The 24,100-nt window shown below is 40.7% G+C and overlaps 1 protein-coding gene across 1 annotated transcript in view; it reads left to right on the top strand.

Annotated features, from left to right (window-relative positions):
- Rxfp1 (relaxin family peptide receptor 1) overlaps window positions 1–24,100 on the top strand; it is a 116,663-nt gene that overhangs the window by 80,687 nt on the left and 11,876 nt on the right. Inside the window, exons 6-14 of the mRNA XM_031376032.1 lie at window positions 3,551–3,622; window positions 6,076–6,147; window positions 6,235–6,306; window positions 7,724–7,798; window positions 10,458–10,529; window positions 16,974–17,045; window positions 18,381–18,452; window positions 21,110–21,181; window positions 21,982–22,053. Of these exons, the coding sequence (XP_031231892.1) occupies window positions 3,551–3,622; window positions 6,076–6,147; window positions 6,235–6,306; window positions 7,724–7,798; window positions 10,458–10,529; window positions 16,974–17,045; window positions 18,381–18,452; window positions 21,110–21,181; window positions 21,982–22,053 (651 nt within the window). The remainder of the gene's footprint in view (window positions 1–3,550; window positions 3,623–6,075; window positions 6,148–6,234; window positions 6,307–7,723; window positions 7,799–10,457; window positions 10,530–16,973; window positions 17,046–18,380; window positions 18,453–21,109; window positions 21,182–21,981; window positions 22,054–24,100) is intronic.

The raw sequence follows: 24,100 nt of genomic DNA, 5'->3' as shown, positions 1-24,100 counted from the left end.
GAGAGAGAGAGAGAGAGAGAGAGAGAGAGAGAGAGAGAGAGAGTTGTGAGTTGAGGGTTTACCTAAAAGTTAATATTGGTAATAGAAGAACCTGTGATTGCCGGGACTATGTTGTAAAGCAGTAGTTCTCAACCTTCTCTTTTTTTTTTTTTTAAAGATTTATTTATTATATGTAAGTACACTGTAGCTGTCTTCTGACACATCAGAAGAGGTCATCCAATCTCATTACAGATGGTTATAAGTCACCATGTGCATGCTGGGATTTGAACTCAGGACCTTCAGAAGAGCAGTCAGTGGCTCTTAACCACTGAGCCTATTCTCCAGCTCTCACTCCAGCCCTGCTTGCTGTAGCTGTGCTCACTGTAGCTGTCTTCAGACACCCCAGAAGAGGGCATCAGATATCATTACAGATGGTTGTGAGCCATCATGTGGTTGCTGGGATTTGAACTCATGACCTTCGGAAGAGCAGTTGGCACTCATAATCGCGGAGCCATCTCTCCAGCCCCAAGGTTCTCAACCTTCTTGATGCTGCAACCCTTTACTACAGTTCCTCATGTTGTGGTGACTTCATTGCCACTTCATAACTGTAATTCTGCTACTGTTATGAATCGTAATGTAAATATCTGATATGCAGCCCACAGGTTGAAGACGACTGCTCTAAAGAGCTATCAGAACTATTTTATAAATTACAGCCAACAAAAACAATAAGTCTTACACAAATTTGTTATTATTCATAAGTTCTGACGGGGTGAAAAGACACAAATATGTCCATCCGTGTTTCTGACATCATGTGCTCATGGCAGACATAATTCTTCAGTTTTGTCTTCTGATAGCAAAATAAAAAGAAAGGCATAATTCTCAAAAGGCCAAGGTCTTGCCTCATGTTGTCAGAGATTTGTCTGTCTTTCTGATAGTTTAAACTGTGTAATAAACTTGGTGTTTTTTAAAATAATAGATGGAAACAGAGGAAACCCAAATGAAAAATTAATTACTTCATGCAAATAAACTATTCTAAAGTGCCAGACAGCTTTTAAAAATATGTATTTCGTGTTTGAAAATAAAACTCCAATGACAATCTATTTTTCAGAATTTCTCAGCTAAAAAAAAAAAAAAAAAAAGGCTTTTCAGGGCAACTCCCTGAATACCCAAAGGCTCTTCCTGCTATCTATAGCTCCCTCTTGTGGCCACATATTTAAATGGCATCGGTAACAGTTCTATAGCATTTATACACAAAAACATTTTGGTGTTTGTTTGTTTGTGAGTGTTTACCTGCATGTCTATCTGTGCACCACGTGCAAGCCTTGTGCAGGCCAGAAGAAGGCTTTGGATTCATTGGAACTGGAATTACAGATGGTTGTGAGTCACGTTGTAGATGCTGGAAATAGACCCTGAGTTTTCTGGAAGAGCAGCTAATGCCCTCAACTGCTGAGCCATCTCTCCATCCCCTGCTTGTGTTTTGAGGCAAGTCTCACTCTGAAGATCCAGATGTCCTAGAACTAAGAGAAGTCCTCCTGCCTCAGTGTCCCAAGTACTTGAATTACAGGCATAAGCCTCCACTCCTGACTCTTGATATTCTTTGCAAATCACTCCAAACAACAATCGAAAGAGCCTAACAACAAAACGTTCTGTCCGATTTCTGGAGTCACACCTTGGCTTCATGTACAGACAGTGCAATCCGCCGCTTACTAGACACTCACTGCAGGTGCAAACACAACACTCCATCTTCAAGTCTTCCTGTGTATCAGTAAATAAGATGTGTTACCTACCACATGACCGGGCCACAGCATGGCACATGAAAGGATCAATTCCAAAGGTAGAATTTTACATTTTTCAGGTAGAATCAGAAGTATACCTCTGAATCAAGATCAAGCTAACTGAAGTCCATTCATATTGATTTCTCTCTTTTTGCTCCTAACAAGTCATATATAAATTTAAGACATTCTCCAGAACAATAGTGATGTGGATTCCAGGCCTGCCATCTTTGTTTCATCGTCCCTTGCAACCACAGGGCTGCAATGCTGCACACGGGTGCACAGAATGAAAGAGCTTAGCCCTGGGTCCTGGTCCTTCTAATATGCAGTCAAGTATGGAGTCCAAACATCCAGGGTGATTCGAGGTCACTCTGAAAACCTGGGTTTTTTGTCTTGAAGATTCAATCTAGTTCACTGGCCATTTAAACCCCTTATAGGTTGTCTCAAGAGCTTTTGCAAACAAGGCTTAGGGTCTCAGATAAACTAAATTTGATTTATTAGGATTTGGGGTTGCTTTGCGATAAGGTGTGTGGTATCATATGTCACAAACATTTTTTTTTTTGTCTGTCTCTATGTGAGCACTTGTAAATCTGAATAACTGTAACAGGAAAATGTAAAAGCCTGGCTTTCGGGCCTGTGTGATCAGTGAGTGCTTTTCTCTGCATTAGTTCGTGTCTGGAAAATTCTAGATAGCTACTTTAGCTCCTATTGGTGTAGCTTTACAACTTCCAATTTTTGTAGTAGTCTTACTAATTGAGAATTTCATGCAATATATTTTTATCATATTCATCCCACAGATCCACCCCCACCTCTATATCTCTCCCAACTTTGTGACTTCTTTCTCTGTGTTTTTTAATGATCCACTGAGTCTAATTTGTGTTGCCCATATACTTGGGGTGGGGGAGGGGCATCTACTGGAGAGCAGAATTAACCTACCAGGGCCCACACTTTTAAAAAGAGAACTGGATCTCCTTCCCACTAGAAGCCATTACCCGCCAGTACCTTATCAGCTAAGGGCGGGGGTTCATGACCCCTTCACTTCCCCTCCCCTATGCTAAAACATGGACTGGCTTGCCCTTCTGCAAAGCAGCAGCTCCCCTGAACTCATGAGCAGTGGCCCTGTCCACCAGACCTTTGGCTCTTACAGCCTTTGCACCAGCTCCTCCACAATGGTCCCTAAGCCTTAGGCGAGGCTGTGATGGAGACGTCTCAGTTAACCGAGCGAGCGCTCCACGGCACATGTTCTCTGCACTTTGACCAGTTTTGTTTTGTTTTGTTTTTGTTTTTGTTTTTTGTTTTTGCTTTTGTTTTTAGGTTTTTCGAGACAGGGATTCTCTGTATAGCCCTGGCTGTCCTAGAACTCACTATGTAGATAAGGCTGGCCTTGAACTCAGAAATCCGCCTGCCTCTGCCTCCCAAGTGCTGAGTATCCACTGCACAAAGAAACTTCCCTGATGAGGTCTGTCAGCTGCACTAACCTGAGTAGATATACAGTCTTCGAGGGCAGTTTGATACTATTTCCAAGCTTGAACTTGCAAATAAACACTGACCCAAGCACACAAGAATTTAACAGCAAAAATACCAGTTTGGGCCAGTTATTCCACTGTATCTCCCTTTCCTCTCAGGTTAATTTCTAATTTTGGTAAAATACACTCAAGGAGATTTGCCGGCTGTGCCAGGGGCAAGATTGTTGGCACAAGCATGTGCCACCATCACCTCCGGTTTTATGTGCCAGGGTCTTTTACCTTGTGAAGCTGACACTGGTGTATCGTTTTCTTTTTGACGACCCTTGGTCACAGGTGCCTGCAAGACAATAAGATTCACTCCGTAAGCGTCTCTGCCTTCAGAGGACTGCACAGCCTCACTAAACTGTAAGTATGGGGGCTAAAAGGCTCCCCGCACCAACAACATTCGGGTCAGGCTAATCCATTCCAGTCCAAACCAGTTCTCCTGCTCTGGAGACTGGCAGGGGGCCTTCAAGTAGTGCTAGAGACATATGGTAGTGGGTCTGGGCGCAGGGTATTGGGAGCACACTGTGTTCAGGCTGAGCCTTGATGTCTCTAGTCAGGGAGTAGCCACTCCAAGCTGTTGTGGGAACAAATTTTAGAAACTCAAGGGAAACACCCAGAGTGGGTGAAGTTTCCAGTTGAGTAACAGCCAGATGTCTCCATGGTCTATGTATGCCATTTGTGTGGTGTCTTCAGCAATAGGGTCAAATTGTAGAACCTACCTAATAGCATGGTCAATAGCTTGTACTGTTGGTGATGTCTATGGAACCTCTCTGACCAAAGTCCCCCCAAAATGTAACTCATTATTAGTACTGGGAGCGAGGGTTGGGGGACATGATAGTGTATGATGTCTCCTTGGGGCATTGTAATCCTCCATCATATGGTGACTCCATTCAAACTCTTCTTATGTGTATACCTTAGAAAGTTTCTACAGTAATATGTTTCCAAAGGGCCTTTGGAGTTAATTACACCTCGCCACACTCTCTCCTGTACTTTGACCTCCATCGCCACCCCCTACTCCTCCTACCCTCCCATCTCTACCCTTTCACTCCCCAAGTTCTAGTTTCTCCATTATTCCTTTATAGCATTATCTTCTACACTCCTTCCTTGGCACCATTTTAATCTCCTACCAACACATAAGAGTTCTAGTTGCTCTTGTCCTTGCCCTCGCCCCGCCCCAGCCCCCGCCCCTGCCCTTGCTCTCTCCCTCAACCTAGCCCTCACTCACACTCACCCTTTCCTGACTTGGATGGTTTGTTTTGATACTAACTATCCAAGTGGGTATGAAGTTGTGTGTTATGGTGAAAAAGGAAAGCCATTTTTTTCCCTTTAAATTCTATGTACATGGATGTTTTGCTTGCATGTGTGTTTGTGTGCCATGTACATTGAGTGCCTGAGAGTACCAGAAAAGAGTAGCAAATCCTCTGTACTCTCAAGGCAAGGTGGAACTCTGCATCCACATGAACTACCATGTGCATGCAGAGAATCAAAACCAGGACCTCTGGAAGAGCAGCAAATGCTCTTGATCACCATCTCTCCAGCCCAGGGAACACTTTTGTTTAAAGAGACTTTCAAAGTTCCGTGGCATTCATCTACATCCTTACCGAGCAGCCTCTTACAAATAAGCATAGCTGAAGCTTGGGAGAACAAATGAATCCCTGCATCTTCATTCTTTCCATTTGCCTTAGGTTTTGTGTGTTTCAGTTTTAGTTCATTCTTGCCTGGGAGGGGTGGGGCTGTGCACTGGCCGGGCACGGCAAGCATGGAGGTCAAATTTGTCACCTCAGCTTTCTCATTCTAATACAGACATGGTATAACAAGTCTGGCTAGTTTTGCAGGGAGAGAGGTGAAGGGTAAGTAACGAGACTCAGATTCATTAACAATGAATGCATAGGCCCCCTTGCAGCTTCAAGTTCTTGCCAGGGTCCTTCCTGTCACGATGAGGTGAATCCCTTAATGCCTCACTTCCTTGTGGCTTGTGCTTCTGCATACCCTTTCTCCTTCGCCAATTCCATGCTTTGTGAACACCATGTCTTCTTCATCCAAGATGCTTCTCCACTGTGCCTCCTTTTTCTCCCCTCCATCCCCCTGTATTCCTCTGTTTCCAATCTTTACAGATCAGGTGCCTTCTGCAAATGAGTAACCACATGTTGTACATGTCCCTCTGGGTTTTTGCATGTAGCCTAGTTATCTTTTCACACCCTGACCGCCTCTCCAGATTCAATGTCCTTCAACAAATAGGCTGATATACTTGCTAAAACTATCCCATCTGTTAATCCTCTGTCAATATAACAAAATCCTTGAGATCATTAACTTATAAAGAGGAAAGACCTTGGCTCTCCCTTTTGATGTCTGTCTGGGGTTAGCTGACTCCATGACTTTGAGCCTGTGACAAGGCAGCACCCGGGGGTGGGAACTCATGGCAGAATACTTCACCACCTCATGACTGTGAAATAAGGAAGAGACAGACATCATTTGAGAGCACCACGGAAAAGAACATCCAGAGGGACCTGAGGAGACACACAGGTCCTAAAGGTCCTCCCAACAGTGCCCCCCACCCCCGGGGACAAGCCTTCGAGTGACCGATCACAGGCTGATAACTATCCAGAAGTCAGAAGAGTAGGTCACTAAAGCGTAGACTAATTCATTAGCTAGCTGCGGGAAATTTAAAGCTAGAAATGACGTAAGTGAAGTTCAAAGGCAGGAAGTGGTTTGTGTGGTGAGTGTGGTATAAGGAGAGGCAGTGGCTGGCGTTACTTCCCTTCTTGTAAAACATCGAAAAGAATGAACTCACTGCTGTCATGTCTCCTTCCCAGGTACCTCAGTCATAACAGAATAACCTTCCTAAAGCCAGGGGTTTTTGAAGATCTCCACCGGCTGGAATGGCTGTATGTTGCATTTGTGTGGTCTTTCCTTGTATTGGCTTTTAAGGTCCTGAAAATCCGCACGTAACTCTGTTGTCTTGTTGCTGACAGGATCATTGAAGACAATCACCTCAGTCGAATTTCTCCACTCACGTTTTACGGACTAAACTCTCTCATCCTCTTGTAAGTACCCAGTTAAAACAAACAGATGTGAGATGGCTCAGTGAGAGAAGGCAACTGTCGCCAAGCCTGACATCCTGAGTTCAATCCCCAGGACCTACGTGGTAGAAAGATCCACTCCTGCAGGCTCTCAACTCTACATATAAACTGCATCAGACTGTATGACTTAGGGTTTCTAGTGCTGTGAAGAGCCATCGTGACCACAGCAACTCTTAGAAAGGAAAACACTTCACTGGGACTGGCAACAGCAGGGAATGTGAGGGCATGCAGGCAGACAGGTGCCAGAGAAGGGGCGATAAGGTCTGCATCTTGATCAGCAGGCAGCAGAGGGAGAACTGGCTTGAGCTTCAGAACATCAAAACCCAACCCCATAGTGACACACTTCCTCCATCAAGGCCACGCCTCTTAGCACACACACACATACATTCACACACTCACACACACATACACACATACACACACATACACACACTTACATACATACTCACATACACATATATACACACTCACACATTCACACTCACTCACACACTCACACACTCACACTCATACACACACATACACACACTCACATACTCACACACACATATATACACTCACACATTCACACTCACTCACACACACTCACACACATACACACACATACACACTCACACTCACACATACACGCACTCACACACACACTCACATACATACACACACTCACACACACACACTCACATACACTCACATACACACACATACACACAACACTCACACATACACACACAATCACACTCACACACACATACACACACTCATACACACACATATACACACACACATTCACACACACACTCACACACACACACCAATAAATAAGTAAATCGATGTAATAAAAATTTTAAAGTATTCCAACTGAAGAGACAGAAATAAAGCATCAAAATTTTAAGCATAGTAGCATTAATTTATAATTATTAAAGCCTAAAAGAAGCTTTGTCGACTAAAGCACCTTGGCTATCCTCTCTGAGGCAACGTATAGGTCTGACTGTTTTGTGACAATGTTCTGCTTGCCCACCAGACCTGAGCACAGGCTACCATTGTACTGTACTGACGCGTGCTTAAGCACCAGCAGTGCCATGCAGCAACTTCAGCAGAGGAAAAGCCTCCTGCACAGATCACCTCATTTGCCCAGCGGATGGGCACAGGCTTTTTTTGTTCAGAGACTAATACGACTGTTCCCTGAGGGAGAACCGATGTATGTAGAAATGTTCTTACCACCAAAGCACTTCAATACTGCAGGCCATGCCCAGAAAAAGTGGTAGGAAAGACTTGTAGCATGGGGTTCTCAAGGTTTCTGAACAGTAACGATAACACTGTGTTTTCCTGAAGACAGAGGGAATCAAAAAATGTGACTTTTCATGGTTTCTTTCCTTTTTAGAGTGCTGATGAATAATGCCCTCACACGTTTGCCTGACAAACCCCTCTGTCAACACATGCCCCGGCTGCACTGGCTGTAAGTCAGTCTCCCTCTCCCTGTCTGTCTATCTGTCTGTCTGTCTGTCTGCTGTCTCTCTATCCACCTATCCATCCACCTATCCACCTACCCACCTATCCACTATCTACCTATCTATCCATCCATCTATCCATCCATCTATCAATCTATCTATCTATCTATCTATCTATCTATCTTTCTATCTATCTACCTACCTACCTATCCACCTATCCACCTATCCATCCACCTACATATCTATTTATCCATCTATCTGCTACATTTTCTAACTAACAATTTGCTACAATTTGACTAACTCATATTGGACACAAAGGGTCTTCTGTGCCAGGTAACTAGTGTATCAATTTTCTTTGCATTATTTTATTATTATATTTTTATATTAAACACCCTCATTGGCTAACTTCTCTAAACTTTCACCTAAATGCAATACCTGAAAGAGAAAAGTATTTTGGAATCCAGAAGAAGGAAGCCAGAAGGGTCGTTACATGGTCTGTATCATGCTTCCTCTTCCCTCTGACCATCAAGCTCTATCTTCAACTACTAGAATCAAGGAAACTCCCTTTACCTCCTGTTTTGTAAGAAATTTTCAAAAGTTGATTGTTTAGTATCCAAACTTACAGCAAGCTAGACATGCTGAGTAATAAAGTCAGAAAGATAATGAGAAACTTAGTAACTAAGCTCTATAGGGCAAGCAGTACTTACAGAAGCAATCAACAGTTAAAATTGTGTGCACTGTGCGACTGGAGATACAACTTGATGGTTGAGTGCTAACTTAGTGCAAAGGGTCCTGGGTTGAATCCTAAGCACCCAAAAAAGAAAAATGTGAACGAGACTATTTATTTTAACAAGGTTTCATTGCGTAGCTCAGGCTGGCCTTAAACTCATTCCCAGTCTCCCTACTGCAGAGACTACAGGCGGGAACTGCTGCAGGCAACTTTTAGTAGAGTATACTTTGATTTGTTGTGAGTCACTGCCACCTGGTGGTAGGTTCATGAATAACCATTAGCAATAAAATAAAAGGAACAGGGCCAGACCAAAAGCCTGAACCAAGCAAAACAAGACAGCCACTTTCATAGAATGAAGAACTCTTCCTGCAGAAGGGCAATCTGCTGTTCATTCTACAGCCTGGCTTCATATACGCTCCTCTTACGTTATTATCCATTGTAAACATACCGTCTTCAATGTATTCAGTATTTACATCCCTTAATTCTTGATCTTCCCAATCTTTCGGATATATTTCACTCTGTCAGTGTCAACTAAAGTGTAGTTCCCAAAGCAAGGCCGACAGTGTCCTTGGTGCTGACAAGACACTGACTTTTCTCTAGAGATTTCTAAGTTTACCTTGGAGGTTTTGGTAGCTCTCCCACGCTTTTACCCTGCACGAATCACTGTTGCTTCTGAGAAACTCCATGCCATCTGGCAACCATTAAACTAAGTATGCCATGCCCTTAGACCTAAGGGTAGTATTCAGGGCAGGATATCCCTGAAGCTTGCTCCTTGTGCTCTGCAAAGTTCTACCATACACCTGCTGCTGGGGTCAAAGGAAAGGTGCAACGCGAGAACAACCCCAGCTGGGAACATACGTAGCTCAGTGGCAGGGTACCAGTCTACTAAGGGCAAAGTCTTGCACTTGGTCTCCAACAGTGGAAGAAATAACAAGTCATTTCAGATGCTGTGATGAGACTCTGTGTGTGTGATGTCAGCGCCACACAGCACAAGCACTCTGGGGGAATCTCTAGGCAGCTCCCCAGCTTGAAGGGCAGAACAAGGGAAGCTCGTCTGACCGTCTGAAAGGGCAGATACGATGGCTCCCAGCAGTGGCAGGCTGTTAGGAATCATTTCTAGGACTATGTATGTTGGGGAGACAGGAACTAAATGTTTTCTTCGGGAGACTGTCACAAGAATCCACAACTGTCAAAATGCAGAAAACAACTGGTCATAGCATGCCCAGCCCCAACACAGCTTCCACACCATGGCACTAAAAGAACATATCACAAGGGGACGGGGGCAGAAAGAGTGCCAAAACAAAAGGGACAGCCATGAGGCTGTGTCTCTCAGAATAGACAGAAAGCTGTACTCTCAATATCACAGCATTATGGCCCCCTAAACAACATTCGAACAATAACACTAATAAGCATGCTAAAGTCAAGGGGGAAACTCTCACTGGGTCCCACCCCTAGAGGAGTACAGGCAACTAATGGCTTCTAAGAGATGGAGAATTAATCTTCTCCAGTGATGAACACTTAATTGGTTATCCAATAGCAAGTAGTCAGCTCTGAAATTATATATATGGATATATATTCAGCAGATTGTCTTTATATATTTATATATGTATATGTGTGTGTGTGTGTGTGTAGCAGTAAAAAATCAAAGAAAAGGAGGCCAGCAATTTGACAGGGACTGAGGAAAGATGGAAGAGATTAGAGGGAGAAAAGGAAAAGTGAATATGACAAACTTCACATCATTTTTACTATTGCTACAGAAGACAGCATACATACATACATAGCATACAGCGTAGATCTATTATATATGAATACCCAGCTGCTATACAAATTATTGTAAACAGAATGTAAATAAATGATATTTTGTTTGACAGCAAATGATTTCTAGCCAATTTATTTTTGTCTATGAAATTAATTTGTGTTTCATTTTTATGTTCTAGGGACTTTGAAGGCAACCATATCCATAATTTAAGGAACTTGACTTTTATTTCCTGCAATAATTTAACTGTTTTGTAAGTACTATCTTTTCTAATGTAATATTGACTCTCCTTACAAACCAAATGAATCCATTATGTGAAACTTAGATAGCTAATAGACAGATAGATAAATAGATAGTGAAAATATCTATATATAATAAAATTGTATATATATATGTGTGTGTGTGTATATATATATATATATATATATATATATATATATATATATATGACAATCAGTGAAAAAGGAGAATACGAATTTGGAAAAAAGCAAGAAGGGGTATGAAGAAGGAAACAGAAGGGAGAGTGATATAATTCTAATCTTGAGAATAAAGAAAAACAAATCAATACCCTTAATCCTAGTACTCCAGAGACAGAGGCATAGCTCTAAAAGTTTGAGGCTAGCCTGATCTACATAGTAATTCCCAAGACAGCCAGATGTAGATAGATAGATAGATAGATAGATAGATAGATAGATAGATAGATAGATAGATAGATCTGGTTAAATATAAATACATAACCCACTCATAAATATAACCTGCTCAGTCTATGTAATCTTACTTATATGCATGTTTTCAGGAATGACCATTTGGTATTGGCATTGACTTTTAAACTTCTATATGGAAAAAAAAAAAAAACATTTGGGTTTCTCCCAGTAGGTGTCTATGGTTTAGAGCCAGAGTTACTGGGAGAAGGTGGCAATGTTTTGTAGTAATATGTAGAGCTAGCACAAGGCTACTTGAAGACATGTCACACAGTATTTAAATATCTGCAAAGAGTACATTAGACCTCAAGGAAAAAAGATAGGTGTCCATTTCTCATTTCTACTGTGATAAAACACCCTGACAAAGAGCAACTTAAGGGGCAAAGTGTTTATTCTAGCTTACAATTCCAGGTTATCCAGGTTATAGTTCATCATTAGAGAATTCATAGTAGCAGGACTTGAGACAGCTTGTCACATCACCTCCTTCCTCAAGAGCAAAGAAAAATAATGCATGTGTACTTAATCTTCTACCAGATCTCTCTATTTCTATTCAGTCCTGGGCCACAAGGAAATGCCCACTTTCAGGCTAGGTATTCTTATATTAATTAAGGCAATCATGATGGTTTGAAAATGTTTGGCCCAGAGAGTGGCACTATTTGGAAGCGTAGCCTTGTTGGAGTAAATGTGGCCTTGGAGTAGGTGTGTCACTGTGACTGTGGGCTTTAAGACCCCCATCTTAGCTGCCTGGAAGCCAGTCTTCTCCTAGCTGCCTTTGAAACAAGAGGTAGAACTCTCAGCTCCTCTTGCACCATGCCTGCCTGGATGTAGACTGAACCTCTGAACTTGTAAGCCAGCCCCAATTAAATGTCGTCCTTATAAAAGTTGCCTCAGTCATGGTGCCTGTTCACAGCAATAAAACCCTAAGACAGGAATGGGGTATTGCTGTGATAGGCCTAACCATGCTTTTGTTTGGAAGAATGTGAATTTTAGGACTTTGGATTTGGAAAGCAGTAGAGTGCTTTAAGTAGGCTTACTGGGCCATCCTAGTAGGAATATGGAAGACTTTGTTGTTGAGAGTGATTTGAACCATGGAAGCCTGGCCCTGGAGGTTTCAGAGAAGAAGAAATTTTTTTTTTGAGACAGGGTTTCTCTGTATAGGCAAGATCTAATTTTAGGTTCAAGTGTGGTGGTACATCTTTAATCCCAGAAGACAGAGCCATGCAGATCTCTGAGTACAAGTCCAATCTACAGAGCAAGTTTACAGAACGAGTTCCTGGACAGCCAAGCTCGGGCACTGAGGAAGTTAGAAAACAAAAAAACAGAATAAAGGGGGCATGTTCCAGCCCGAGCAAGCAGCAGAACTTGATAGCTTTGGTCTTGTGACTCTGGCTTTAGAGTTACAAATAGAAGGGACTACTGGGACAATTGATTCAGGTTAGCTGGAGCTAAGAAATTAGCAGTGATTAAGAAAAGACCAGCATCTCTAAGGTGATTTCTTCTGGAAAGTGTTTTCTGAGAGCACAAAGAAGCTGTGTTCCAGAGATAGCCAAGGTTGTACCTCACGCTGCAGCTTGACTTGGTAATGTGTAAGAATTACCCAGGTGGTACTGGTTTTGAAGGTATCAAGGGGTCATAGAGAGCAGCTGAGGCTTGGCACTTTGAAAGGCCATGGAAGGCCATTGGTGAAGGTGCCTCAGTTGCTGTTGACAGTCCAGGTCTGAAGAGGTCATGCAAAGAAATTGTGGCTTGGCACCAGGAAGAGAGCCTGAGTGGCTATTGGTGAAGCCTAGTTGCAATGGAAGACCACAGTGTATTGGAGATGCCAGTACCACAGGATGATCACCAAGAACAGCAGCAGCCATGGAACAGAGTCAACCAGAGCCTAGAGTGCCACAGAGAGCAGACCTAAAGAAGTGACCCAAGCCCTTTGGAGGAGCCCAGATCATGTATGGATCCCAGATGTTGGAACAAGAAGCTGTGAAGCTAAAGTCAACTTGGAGATCCAAGATGTTAAAGATGCCAGAGCCATGGGATACCTGCCAAGGAAAGCTATTAACAGGGAGTAGAACCAGGCCAGGCGAAAGAAATTTGTTGCAGTCAACAAAGATGAAAAAGGACTTGGAGCTATGAAGACTGCTTTGACATGAGACATGGAGATGCAGAGTTTGGAGTTTGTCCAGTTAGTTTCCTGTCTTGCTTTAGGGGATTACAGTTAAGTGATTGGGTGAATCTCAGAGGAGACTTTCAACTTTGGACTTTTAATATTGTTTAGACTGCTATAGACTATGGGGACTAAATGTATTTTGCATTATGCTATGTTTAGGTATGGCCCCCCATAAACTCACATGTTTGAACAAGCCTATGGGTGCCAGAGACTGGAATGTGCTGGTTCAAATATGTTTGACCCAGGGAGTAGCCGTATTTGAAGGTGTGGCCTTGTTGGAGTAGGTTCACAGCAATAAAACCCTAAGAAAGCAATGAAGACAATTTCCCACTGCAACTCCTTCCAGGGTGATTTCACTGTGTCAAGTTAGACTAGATGCTGTCCTATGGGATTAAATAAGAGAAGAATTAGTATAAGAAAGAATGAATTCTTTCAATCACAAAAAGGAAGGACTTCAGAAATCCACAATGACTGAACAGCTAGGGGAAATGGAGGAAAAGATACAACCCACCAAGAAGAAATAAGACAGCAGAGCACAGCTTCAGAGGCACCTATCACTGTCAGGAGGCAACGAAGTGGGTTTTTTCTTCCTAATAAGACAGATGACCTTAGCATAAAGAGCCTGGGAGCTCTACCCTATTGACAAACCCATAGCTCTCACAAACCTCAAAAGCAGCTCTGGGTTTTAGTGAGACTATAATTCTTCTGACAGATGGATCAGCAATAGGGAGAGGTTCCTCTCTTGCTCTTTATAATTCAGAGTGCAGTAGTCAGACACCATCTTAAGAGATCACCTACAGTCTGGCATGGAGCTACTACATTGGGAATAGCTACTATAAGACAGGCAGGCAGCAGGAGGCTAAGCTCTGGTAGTAATATGTATAGGGAAAGGTAGCCCTGCCCACAGAGTCTCTGAGAAGATCTCATCAACAGAGACTCACCCTGGAGTTTTCATCCCTGAATCTGGGGGTTTCTGGTACATCAATATTTGGAGCTGTCCCCTGTTATAGAGTCAAGAATGCTGATGCTCCAGAAAAATATTTAAAGTCTATAGCTGCATCTCTCCATCAGACAGATTGATGCTTAGAGAGTTAGGAAAATAGGGAGCAGTATCTCTCCTCAGTTCATGCATACCTCAGCGTTGTGGTTGCTTCCCCTGCTTTCAACTCTCCTGGAAGACATCCCCTGCTGGAACATTAGCTTCCTGGGGATAGGATCTGGCCAGTCTTGGAAGGGTGAGAGAGACACATAGCCCCCAAGATGCAAAGCTAAATGTGTCCAGCAAAGAGCTCAGGTAGGCAAAGAAGGGAAGTGACCAAAATGAAGACAATTCTGGTAGTCATCTAAACATTAGTCCAATAGAAACTTTGCACATGCCTCAGTCATAGGAATGACAATTGGGTGCACAAGCTCAGCCCACCCAATCCCCAAGTCACACGCACATCATGCCTAGGACTGGGGTCCCCTTCACGGGTACAAACTGAAGCAGAGCTCGCATTTGTTGGTTATACTTTCTTCACTGCCCCCCGCCCCCGCTTGCTTTCCACCTCTTGTTAACAGTATTTCCACTTTACTTGATTTCATAAATTATGACTTATTTTCCTCCTTTTTGTATATTCATCTCATGTTATGTAGTACTTTTCTTTTTTTTCTTTTTTTTTTTTTTTTTTTTTTTTTTTTTTGGTTTTTCGAGACAGAGTTTCTCTGTGTACCCCTGGCTGTCCTGGAACTCACTGTGTAGACCAGGCTGTCCTCGAACTCAGAAACCCGCCTGCCTCTGCCTCCCAAGTGCTGGGATTAAAGGCATGAGCCACCACCGGCCAGCAGTACTTTTCTTTTCACCTCCTACTTTGCTCTTCTTTTATCCTCTCTTATGTACTTTTGGGAGAAGTTGTTGATGCTTTTGTTGTTTCCAAAACTTTTTTATTTCTATTAATTAATTTATTTATTCACTTACTTTTTTATTCATATTCTTTATATTTATCTAAACTTTGTTGCTGTCATCCATTCACATTGTTGGAAAATTGATTTTTGTTCTTTCTTTTTTCCCTTTTCTTTTCATCTGGTCCAATCTCTTGATCAGTTCTCTTCCCCTCTGTCCTACTTTGCTTTCTATTGCTGTGATAAACACCATGCCTAAAAGCAACGTGGGGAAGAAAGCATTTATTTGCCTTACATTCCAGGACTTACAGTCCATCACTGAGGGAAACCAAGGCATGATCATTAGTGGTCTTCATTTGATTTTAACAAGGTTTCATTACGTAGCTCAGGCTGGTAGGGACGTGGGGAAAGAGTAACACTTACACACTTTTGGTGGGATTATACAAAGGTGTCGTCACTATAGAAATCAATACAACGTTTCCTCAACCATCTAAAAACAGAATTACCATGCAACCCAGACATATGCCTTGTGAATTTAAACAAAAGGACCGTTAAGTCAACAAGACACAAAGATACCAGTACATCTATGTTTACTGCTTTAGAATACCCAATAGCTAGTGGAACAAGCCCAGATGTCATCTAGATAAATGGTTAAAGAAAATGTGGTGCATATGGAATTTTATTCAACAATTGTGGCATTGGCCAGTAAGTAAAATAATAAAATTAATATAATGGGATATTATGTTAAGAGATATGTCTGAGATAAGCCAGACTCATAAAGACAAATACTACATGTTTTCTTTAATAAATGGAATCTAATTTATACTTGTGAGGTATGTGTGTGTGTGTTTGTGTTCATGTGTGTTTGTGTGTATGTGCGTGTGTTATGAAAATAGAAAACAGACCATAATGAGGAAGAAGATATCTTAAGGGGACAGGGAGGAGGGCAAAGACTGTAATAGCACACATGTGATATCAAAGCAAAATGAAGGACCATTTGGGTAGAGGAGGAAACCAGCAAGAGTGAAGCAAGCAAGATGGAGGAGGACAGAGAGCTCATGGTATGAATAAAAATAAGATATTGTGGCATATAGTATGAAAATGCCATAATGAATCCCATTATCTTATATGCTGAGCAAAAATAAATAAAAGGGTAGATTCAAAAACAACCAGAAGCCATTTAAAATGTCCAACATTAGTCATTTATGCTAGTGGACAGCACAGAGATCTAAGAAGATGGGGATGGGGTGTGGATCAGCAGTAAAGCAAGCGCCCAACGTGTATGAGGTCCTGGGCTCAACCCTCATCTTTCTCTCACACACACAAGCAGGCAAGAGCAAGGGCTATAGTCTGATTCATATTATTTTCCAAACACCCATATTTGGAAAAACTAATGAAACGTTGAGTTGGTCCCCTCAGGCCAGTCTCTCTTAGGCGACACCATACTAACTCCATGCACTAGTAAATAAGAGGTCTGTGGTGCGTGGAGCCTTTTGTTAGACAGACACACCTTGCAGACGGAGGAGGCAAGTCTGAAATAACGCCTGTACTCATAGCTGCAAGACACTCAGTTTTTGTCCTGAAGAGGTCTTTCTCCGTTTCTAATCACATATTTGAATTACATTTTCATATTGTCCCTATTAAAAGATTTGAGAAATTTAAGAATAAACTCAGATTGAAGCTGGGCGCAGTGTCACACACCTGTAGTTGCAACACTCAAGAGGCTGATTCAGAAAGATCATGAGTTTGAGGCCAACCATGGATGCATAGTTGAGACTGTGTTTTCTAAATAAATAAACCAGATAATCAATCATACTATTCAAAATATCCTGATATGAGAATGCACTCTATATTCATGATTTTTTATGATACCTTTCAGGAGTTACATTTAGTAATCGTATTATAATTATGTCCACATGTTAACATGTGTTGTTTTTTTTTTTATTTTCAGGGTAATGAGGAAAAACAGAATCAGTCACTTAAATGAACATGCATTTACACACCTCCAGAAACTAGATGAATTGTAAGTCTAACTAAATATGCATTAAGAATGTTCTTTTCCAGTTTTACTTCATATTAGTTACACATATAATGTTTATATATTTAAAATTATTAATTTTCTTTTTCCAAACAGTATATGAACCCATGGATCACAAAACAATTCAGATAGCTTACAAAACTATATATAAAATAAAATATGAAACAAATAATTGAGATAGGCTAGATAAAGAAAATGTAGCTTTGGGCAAAGAATAAAACCAGGGTAAAATTAATAAATAAAATACAACCTACACTGCTCTGTTTTATTGCTCCAAAGAGGCAGAATACCTATCTTTAACTTTCCCACAGGTTTTTTCCTCCTGCCTGACCCCTGGAGGTGGGTGAGAGAAGTCACTTTTCCTGTTATAACTCACAATCTCCTAATTTAAGCTCACTGAGACCTTTTCTTGTTTAAAAGGAGCTAGAGCCTTCCTCATGTCAACACTTTACAGACAATGCTGCTGAAAACCCTTTATAGCTCCAGGTGACATCATGTTAGGCACCCCTTCCCCCGCACACATATGTCTGCCCAGGAGGGTGTGAGCCTATGTGTCTCTCGGAAAGGAACTTGAACCTCAAATTGCATGCTTTGAAATAACTGTAAGAAACCCGGACAAAAGAAAATTTGGGGCTTTAAATTGTGTTTTTACTCTATCAGAAAAGGAGAAAGGGGGAAGAGAAAGGATGAAATATGGAATAGAACTTTAAAAAAATCAAGAGAGAAGCCTTTTTTTTTTTTTTGCAGATTCATTTATTGTTATATGTAAGTACACTGTAGCTGTGTTCAGAGAACACCAGAAGACAGTGTCATATCTTATTACAGATGGTTGTGAGCCACCATGTGGTTGCTGGGATTTGAACTCAGGACCTTTGGCAGAACAGTCAGTGCTCTTAACCACTAAGCCATCTTTCCAGCCTGAGAGAGAAGCTTTTTAGACCCATTCTGGCTTTGGATACACTGTAGTGCTGAGGAAGTCCGTGAACTTCTGACCCTCCTGCTTCTACTTCCCAAATGTTTGCATATGGGAGATGTACTATCATCCCTGGCTCATGATAAAACAATTTTTCATTTCACTCCCTCGTTTAAAGCCTCTTGACTTCATGGATGTGGAGGCAGAGCTCAGGAGTAGGGCACACAGTGAGCAAGATCAAGACTGCGAGTTCAATCCCTGCACCAGGGAGATAGTTCGTCTCTTGGTATTTAAGCCAACTCCCCAATGGCACTGTTGGAAAGTTGTACATGGTTTTCAAATGACTCTTCTACCAATGAACGAAGTCTTCCAAAAACAATACAACATGTTTACAATTGTTTCCCTAGGGATTTAGGAAGTAATAAGATTGAAAATCTTCCGCCGAACATATTTAAGGATCTGAAGGAGCTGTCACAACTGTAAGACATTACCTCTTCATTTCTTTGTCTTATTTTTCAATTGTGGTAAAATATACATAGCATTTGGATTATCCATCTGTTTCTCTATCACTGGATTACATCAAGATCTTCCACATTCCTGTTCAACTCTCACTGACATCTACCTCTGTAGATTATTTTTTTTAATGTAGTATAAATCTGAAACCCTGTAACCATCAAGCACGAACTCCACATCCACCCCAGCCCTGGCAACCACCATCCTTCTTGCTCTATGTCCATAGTTGCTATTTTGTGACTGGCTTGTTTCTCTTACCATACCAACAAGGTACATCAATATCATAGTATGTGTCATAATTGTCTTTGCTTTTGATGCTGAATAATAAAACCTCATACATTGTGTGCTGTCATCCTCCAGCACATGGACACTTGGATTAATTCCACATTTTGGCTTGTTTGAATAATGCTGTTATGAACACATATGCCCGTTCATGTCTGGATGTCTACATTCAGTTATTTGGGTTCTGTGCCCCTTCTTAACTCACAGCAACCATAAGTATACCTAATGAAGGCATCATAAATCAGAACTATTATCTTTAAAGCTCATTTAATATTAATACTCTCTCAACCACTGTAACTTAGCAACCAGTGCACTGTAGAGCATCTCCTTTGTACTCTTGAGTTTCTGGGCTGCTTGGGAGATGCAGCACACACTATATCATAATGCATACTGCAAGCTCAAGAAAAGATCTTAGAGGAACTCCCCTTCTTATTTGTCCCTCTATACTCAATATGTCTCAATAGTACTGTATCAAGACAGTAATACTGTATTCAGGGATGAACAATGCATATTAAGCAAGCACTCTATCACTAAACCATACAGCTTACCCTTAAAGCACGGCTTCCATTACAAGTATATTGCTTTTACACTGTTGTAAAGTGAAAAAATCCTGAGCCAGAGACCACCTGCACATGTCCAGAAATTAGGTGACTGGGTCACACCATAGTTCTAGTTTTGTTCTGTTTCATTGTATTTCCCATCAGAGTTGTACCATTGTATCTATCTCTCTGTGCACAGGGCTCCAGTTTCCACCATCTTCCAACACCTGTTGTTTTCGTTTCTCTGGCTCACAGCCATCTTAGCTGAGAATCCTTAAGGTCTGATTTTCACAGCTCTGAAAACAAAGGTGTTGAGTATTTTTCCTATGTGTTTAGTCACTTGCCTGTCTTCTAAGGGAAAATCTACTCAAGTGCTTCATTCATTTTTATGTGAGCTCCTTTTGCAGTTGTTGAGTTTTAATTCTTTATATATCCTGTGTTTCCTACAGACACTCCTATGTCCTACACACTCATGTGTGGGTTCCCCTCTGTTAAGAGTGACATTTCCCTCTATCACACTGTTCCTTAATTTTAATATACTGTCACTTTTGTATCTTTTACTTTCTCATCTATACTTTCAGTTTCACATCTAAGACACTGTCAAATCTACTCAATGAAATTTTCTTCCTGTATTTTCTTCTATTTTAATAACTTTGGTACATCATTTTTTAGTAAGCTTGGGTACATGGTCCAGTAAGGGTCTAATTCTACTCTTTTGCACAAGGTTATCCGATTTTCCCAACACTGTTTGTTTAAAAAAAAAAATTGTCCTTTCCTTGTTGAATAGCTTTGACACCTATGTCAAAAGTTAACTGATTATGTCTAAGTGGGGTTGTTTCTGAGCTGTGTAGTTGATCCCTTTGGTCTACACAGCTGTAGATTACTGTGGGAACCCTAATGCTGTTCTTTTTTCTATTGTTCTAATGCTATTTGGGCTCCTTTGATGTCTTCTATAAATTCATAAGCTTTAATATAGACTGTCTTATAATTCCGTGAACAAGAATATCTTTCCCTTTATTACTATCGATCTACTTCATTTTCTGTACTATAACAAAATACAATAGCCTGCCTAATTTATAACCAATAGAATTTTATGTGGCTCCCTGTTCTTGAGGTTAAGAAGTTCAAAAGTCAAGGCCCAATCTAGTGAAGTACAATGTCATCCTTAGCTATACTCTGTCTCTAATAAATAAATTAGCATTTTTCTGATGAATACTGATTCTGAGGTTACTTTATATATCTGTTGGCCATTTGTATGTCTTCGTTTAGGAAATATCTACTCATGTTCTTTGCCTATTTCTTTATCAGATTATTTGTCTTTTTTCTATTCCATTGAGTTCCCTATATTTTTTTAGATATTAATCCATCCTCAATAGATGCTCTGCAGGGGTAGGAATGTGGCTTAGTGGTGGACAGCATGTTTACTACAGTGTGTACAGAACAAAACAAAGAAGTAGAGGGAGAGGGAGAAAAATGAAGAGAGTGCCTTGCAAGCCATGTTTCTGTTCTGTAGTCTCCTTTCATGCTGTGAAGAAGCTTTTGGGTTTGATGTGGTCTCCTTTGGCTCTTGTTGCTTTTACTGTTTGTGTTTTGGAAATCACACTCAAAAGAAGTCACTGCCAGGCCAGTGTCATGGAGGTCTTCCTCTATGGTCTCAGGACTTACATTTAAATTTTAATATACTTTGAGTTGTACTATAATTTTTTGGTAAATGTCTCAAATTCATTCAAAGTTAATAGGTATGTTCTCTTTCCCCAAACAATTTTTAGGAATGACTTATGGCTGTCTTTTTTTTAACTCAGAAATATTTCTTATAACCCAATCCAGAAAATTGAAGTACATCAATTTGACTATCTTGCCAAACTCAAGTCTCTGTAAGTATATGCATATACAGTTTTACTTCAATACTAATAGCATATATGATCTTGTATCTTTTAATTATGTTTTATTTCCAGCTCCACAAAAATGTATGAGTCCTTGATGAACTATTGACATATAGTATTGCTCCTATATTGTGTGTTAGTAAACTAAATATTAAATGATAATGAACCTCTACATCTCTCTGTGGCACCAAGATTAAAATACTGAATTGTGCACTTACATTCTCTGAATGTATGGGGCATATTCATTGCTCCATTAATTCTGGATAGTTAAAATGTACTATAGGTATCTCCCCTAGTTTGCTATAATAAAACATTGCTGTAATAAAACACTGCCCTAAATCAATCTGGGGGGGAAAAGGGTTTTTTTGGCCTATAGGTTACAATCCATCATTGAGAAAAGCCAAAGTAGGAACTCAAGGCTTGAAGCAGAAACCATGGAGGAATGCTACTTACTGGCTTGCTGGCCCTCCAACATCAATCATTAACTAAGAAATGACTTAAAAGGTATTGAAAAAAATTAAAGATGCCCAGAATGTAGTGTATGCACTTACTCTACAAACATTTATTGACTAGTTAGCATGCATTAGGCATTGTATCATGAACTGTGAAGATTTTTTAAAGGATATACTTGTCTATAAACCAAGGAAGTGTCTAGATAGGCTGAATCTGAGCATTTCACTTAGAATAATGTTAACTAAAGGAATGTTACTACATTGTCTTTCACAAAAAATAATCATTTTATTATACTGTGGATAACATATGTTCTTTTGACTATTACTTGGTATTTTTAGCAGCCTTGAAGGAATAGAAATTTCAAATATCCAACAAAGGATGTTTAGACCTCTCATAAATCTCTCTCACATGTAAGTAGATGTCTTCTTCTTGTTCACCTTGATTTTAATTTTTATGTCCACATAATATATTTATACTAAATATAAATAATACTACTATTTAAATATAAATACTACTTTGTCTCTGTATGGTTAGTATTTGTGTCCCTCTTCCAAATTGTATGTTACAATCCTAACCCCAAAGTGACAGTATTATTAAAAGGTGAAGCCTGGAAAAACTGATTAGCTCCTGAGGGCAGCATCCTTCATGAACAGCATCAATACCACTATTAAAGAAAATTGAAAACCAGGGTTGTGGCACACCACCTTTAAACCCAGCAACTGGGAAACAGAGATGGTGCATCTCTAAGTTGGGAGTGAGCCTGGTCTATATGGAGAATTCAAAGCTAGTCATGGCTTCATAGTGATAATCCTGTCTCAAAACAAAAAATGAATTTAAGAAAAGCTGGAGCTAGTACATCAAAGCCCTGGGTTTGATGGATTCCCACAAGAAGGAGGAGACAGGGGAGAGGGAGGAATCCTGGGTGGGGAGATACTTCAGTTGGGAAAAATGCTATAAAAACATGAGGACCTGAGTTCACCAGCACCCATGTGAGCCTATAACCATGTGATCCTATAGACATGTGAGCCTATAGACATGTGAGCCTATAGCCATGTGAGCCTATAGACACGTGAGCCTATAGCCATGTGAGTCTATAGCCATGTGAGCCTATAACCATGTGAGCCTATAGCCATGTGAACCTATAGCCATGTGAGTCTATAGCCATGTGAGCCTATAGCCATGTGAGCCTATAGCCATGTGAGCCTCTTACCATGAATTACACACAACAGAGGGAAAATAAGAAAGTTCAAAGTATCAAACCTTAGGAGAGAAAAGAAGAAAAGAAGGGGGAAATAAGGAGGGAGGGAGAAAGAGAAGGAGGGAGGACCTCTCTGGCATCATCCACTATGTGAGGACACATAGTAAAAGTGCACCAGGAAGCAGCACTTCACCAGGTATCTAATATGCTGGCGCCTTGACCTTGGACTTCCCAGCATGGGGAACTAATGAACAAATGTTTATTGTTTAAATCCCCAGGCTATGGTATTTTTCAGCAGCCTAGATAGTCTCAGACATCAGTATTCAATAACTAATTCTAAAAGTTTGACTTCAGCTGGACAGATTGTAGTCCTCCACACTCCGATAAAATTTTATGGGAAAATTTTCAAATATCAAGAAACACGAATGTAAGAGGGGTTACTCAGTCTTGCAGAACACACGCATCTCTGAAACCAATCACAGATGCTGGTGTTTACCCGACAAGCTAATGATGTGTACACTTTGAGGGAATAAGAATGTGCATAAGTGATATAAAAGAATTACAAACAGGCTGGGGAGGTGGGTCAGCAGGTCAAAGTGCCTGAGTTCAGATCCCCGGAACCCAAGTAAAATGCAAAACAAGTGGCATGTGTGTATGACCTCAGCACTCCTCCAGTGAGCTGGGAAACAGGGACAGGATAGTCTAACCTGAAGGTTGGGAGCCACATAACCTGGAATGTGAAGTGCAGCCACAAACAAGAGAAGTTCTGTCTGAAAAACAAGGTAGAAGGTCAGGACCAACACCTGAAGCCATTTTCTGACATACACATCCATGCATGGGACACGAGTCAGGTATATACACAGCTCACACACACAACACACACATTAATTTATAACAATTATTTATTTCTTATTGTTAAATATGCATTTATATATCATATAAATGTACAATATACAAATATGATATGTAATGTACAAACATGTATTTTAAATAGATATGAATAATTGCTACAAATTAATGAAGGTAGGGGAACTCTTCCTCAGAGAAAATTGTCCCTAATATCAGAGTATGATTGGAGAAAGTATGTGGGTGAAATGATAACCTTTGTGAATTCTATATATTGTGTCTGGTTTTGCATTGATCATATACCTCTATAAATATTTTAAGTTGAGTTGCTATCATAGCAAGCACTAGACTGTTCTTCACACTGTGGTAATTTTTAATAATTTAGAGGTGTCTTATCAACCACTCTGTAATCT

The sequence above is a fragment of the Mastomys coucha genome, unplaced genomic scaffold (genome assembly GCF_008632895.1).
Source record: "Mastomys coucha isolate ucsf_1 unplaced genomic scaffold, UCSF_Mcou_1 pScaffold16, whole genome shotgun sequence".
Lineage (NCBI taxonomy): Eukaryota > Metazoa > Chordata > Mammalia > Rodentia > Muridae > Mastomys > Mastomys coucha.
This window is presented reverse-complemented; position numbering and strand designations above follow the sequence as displayed.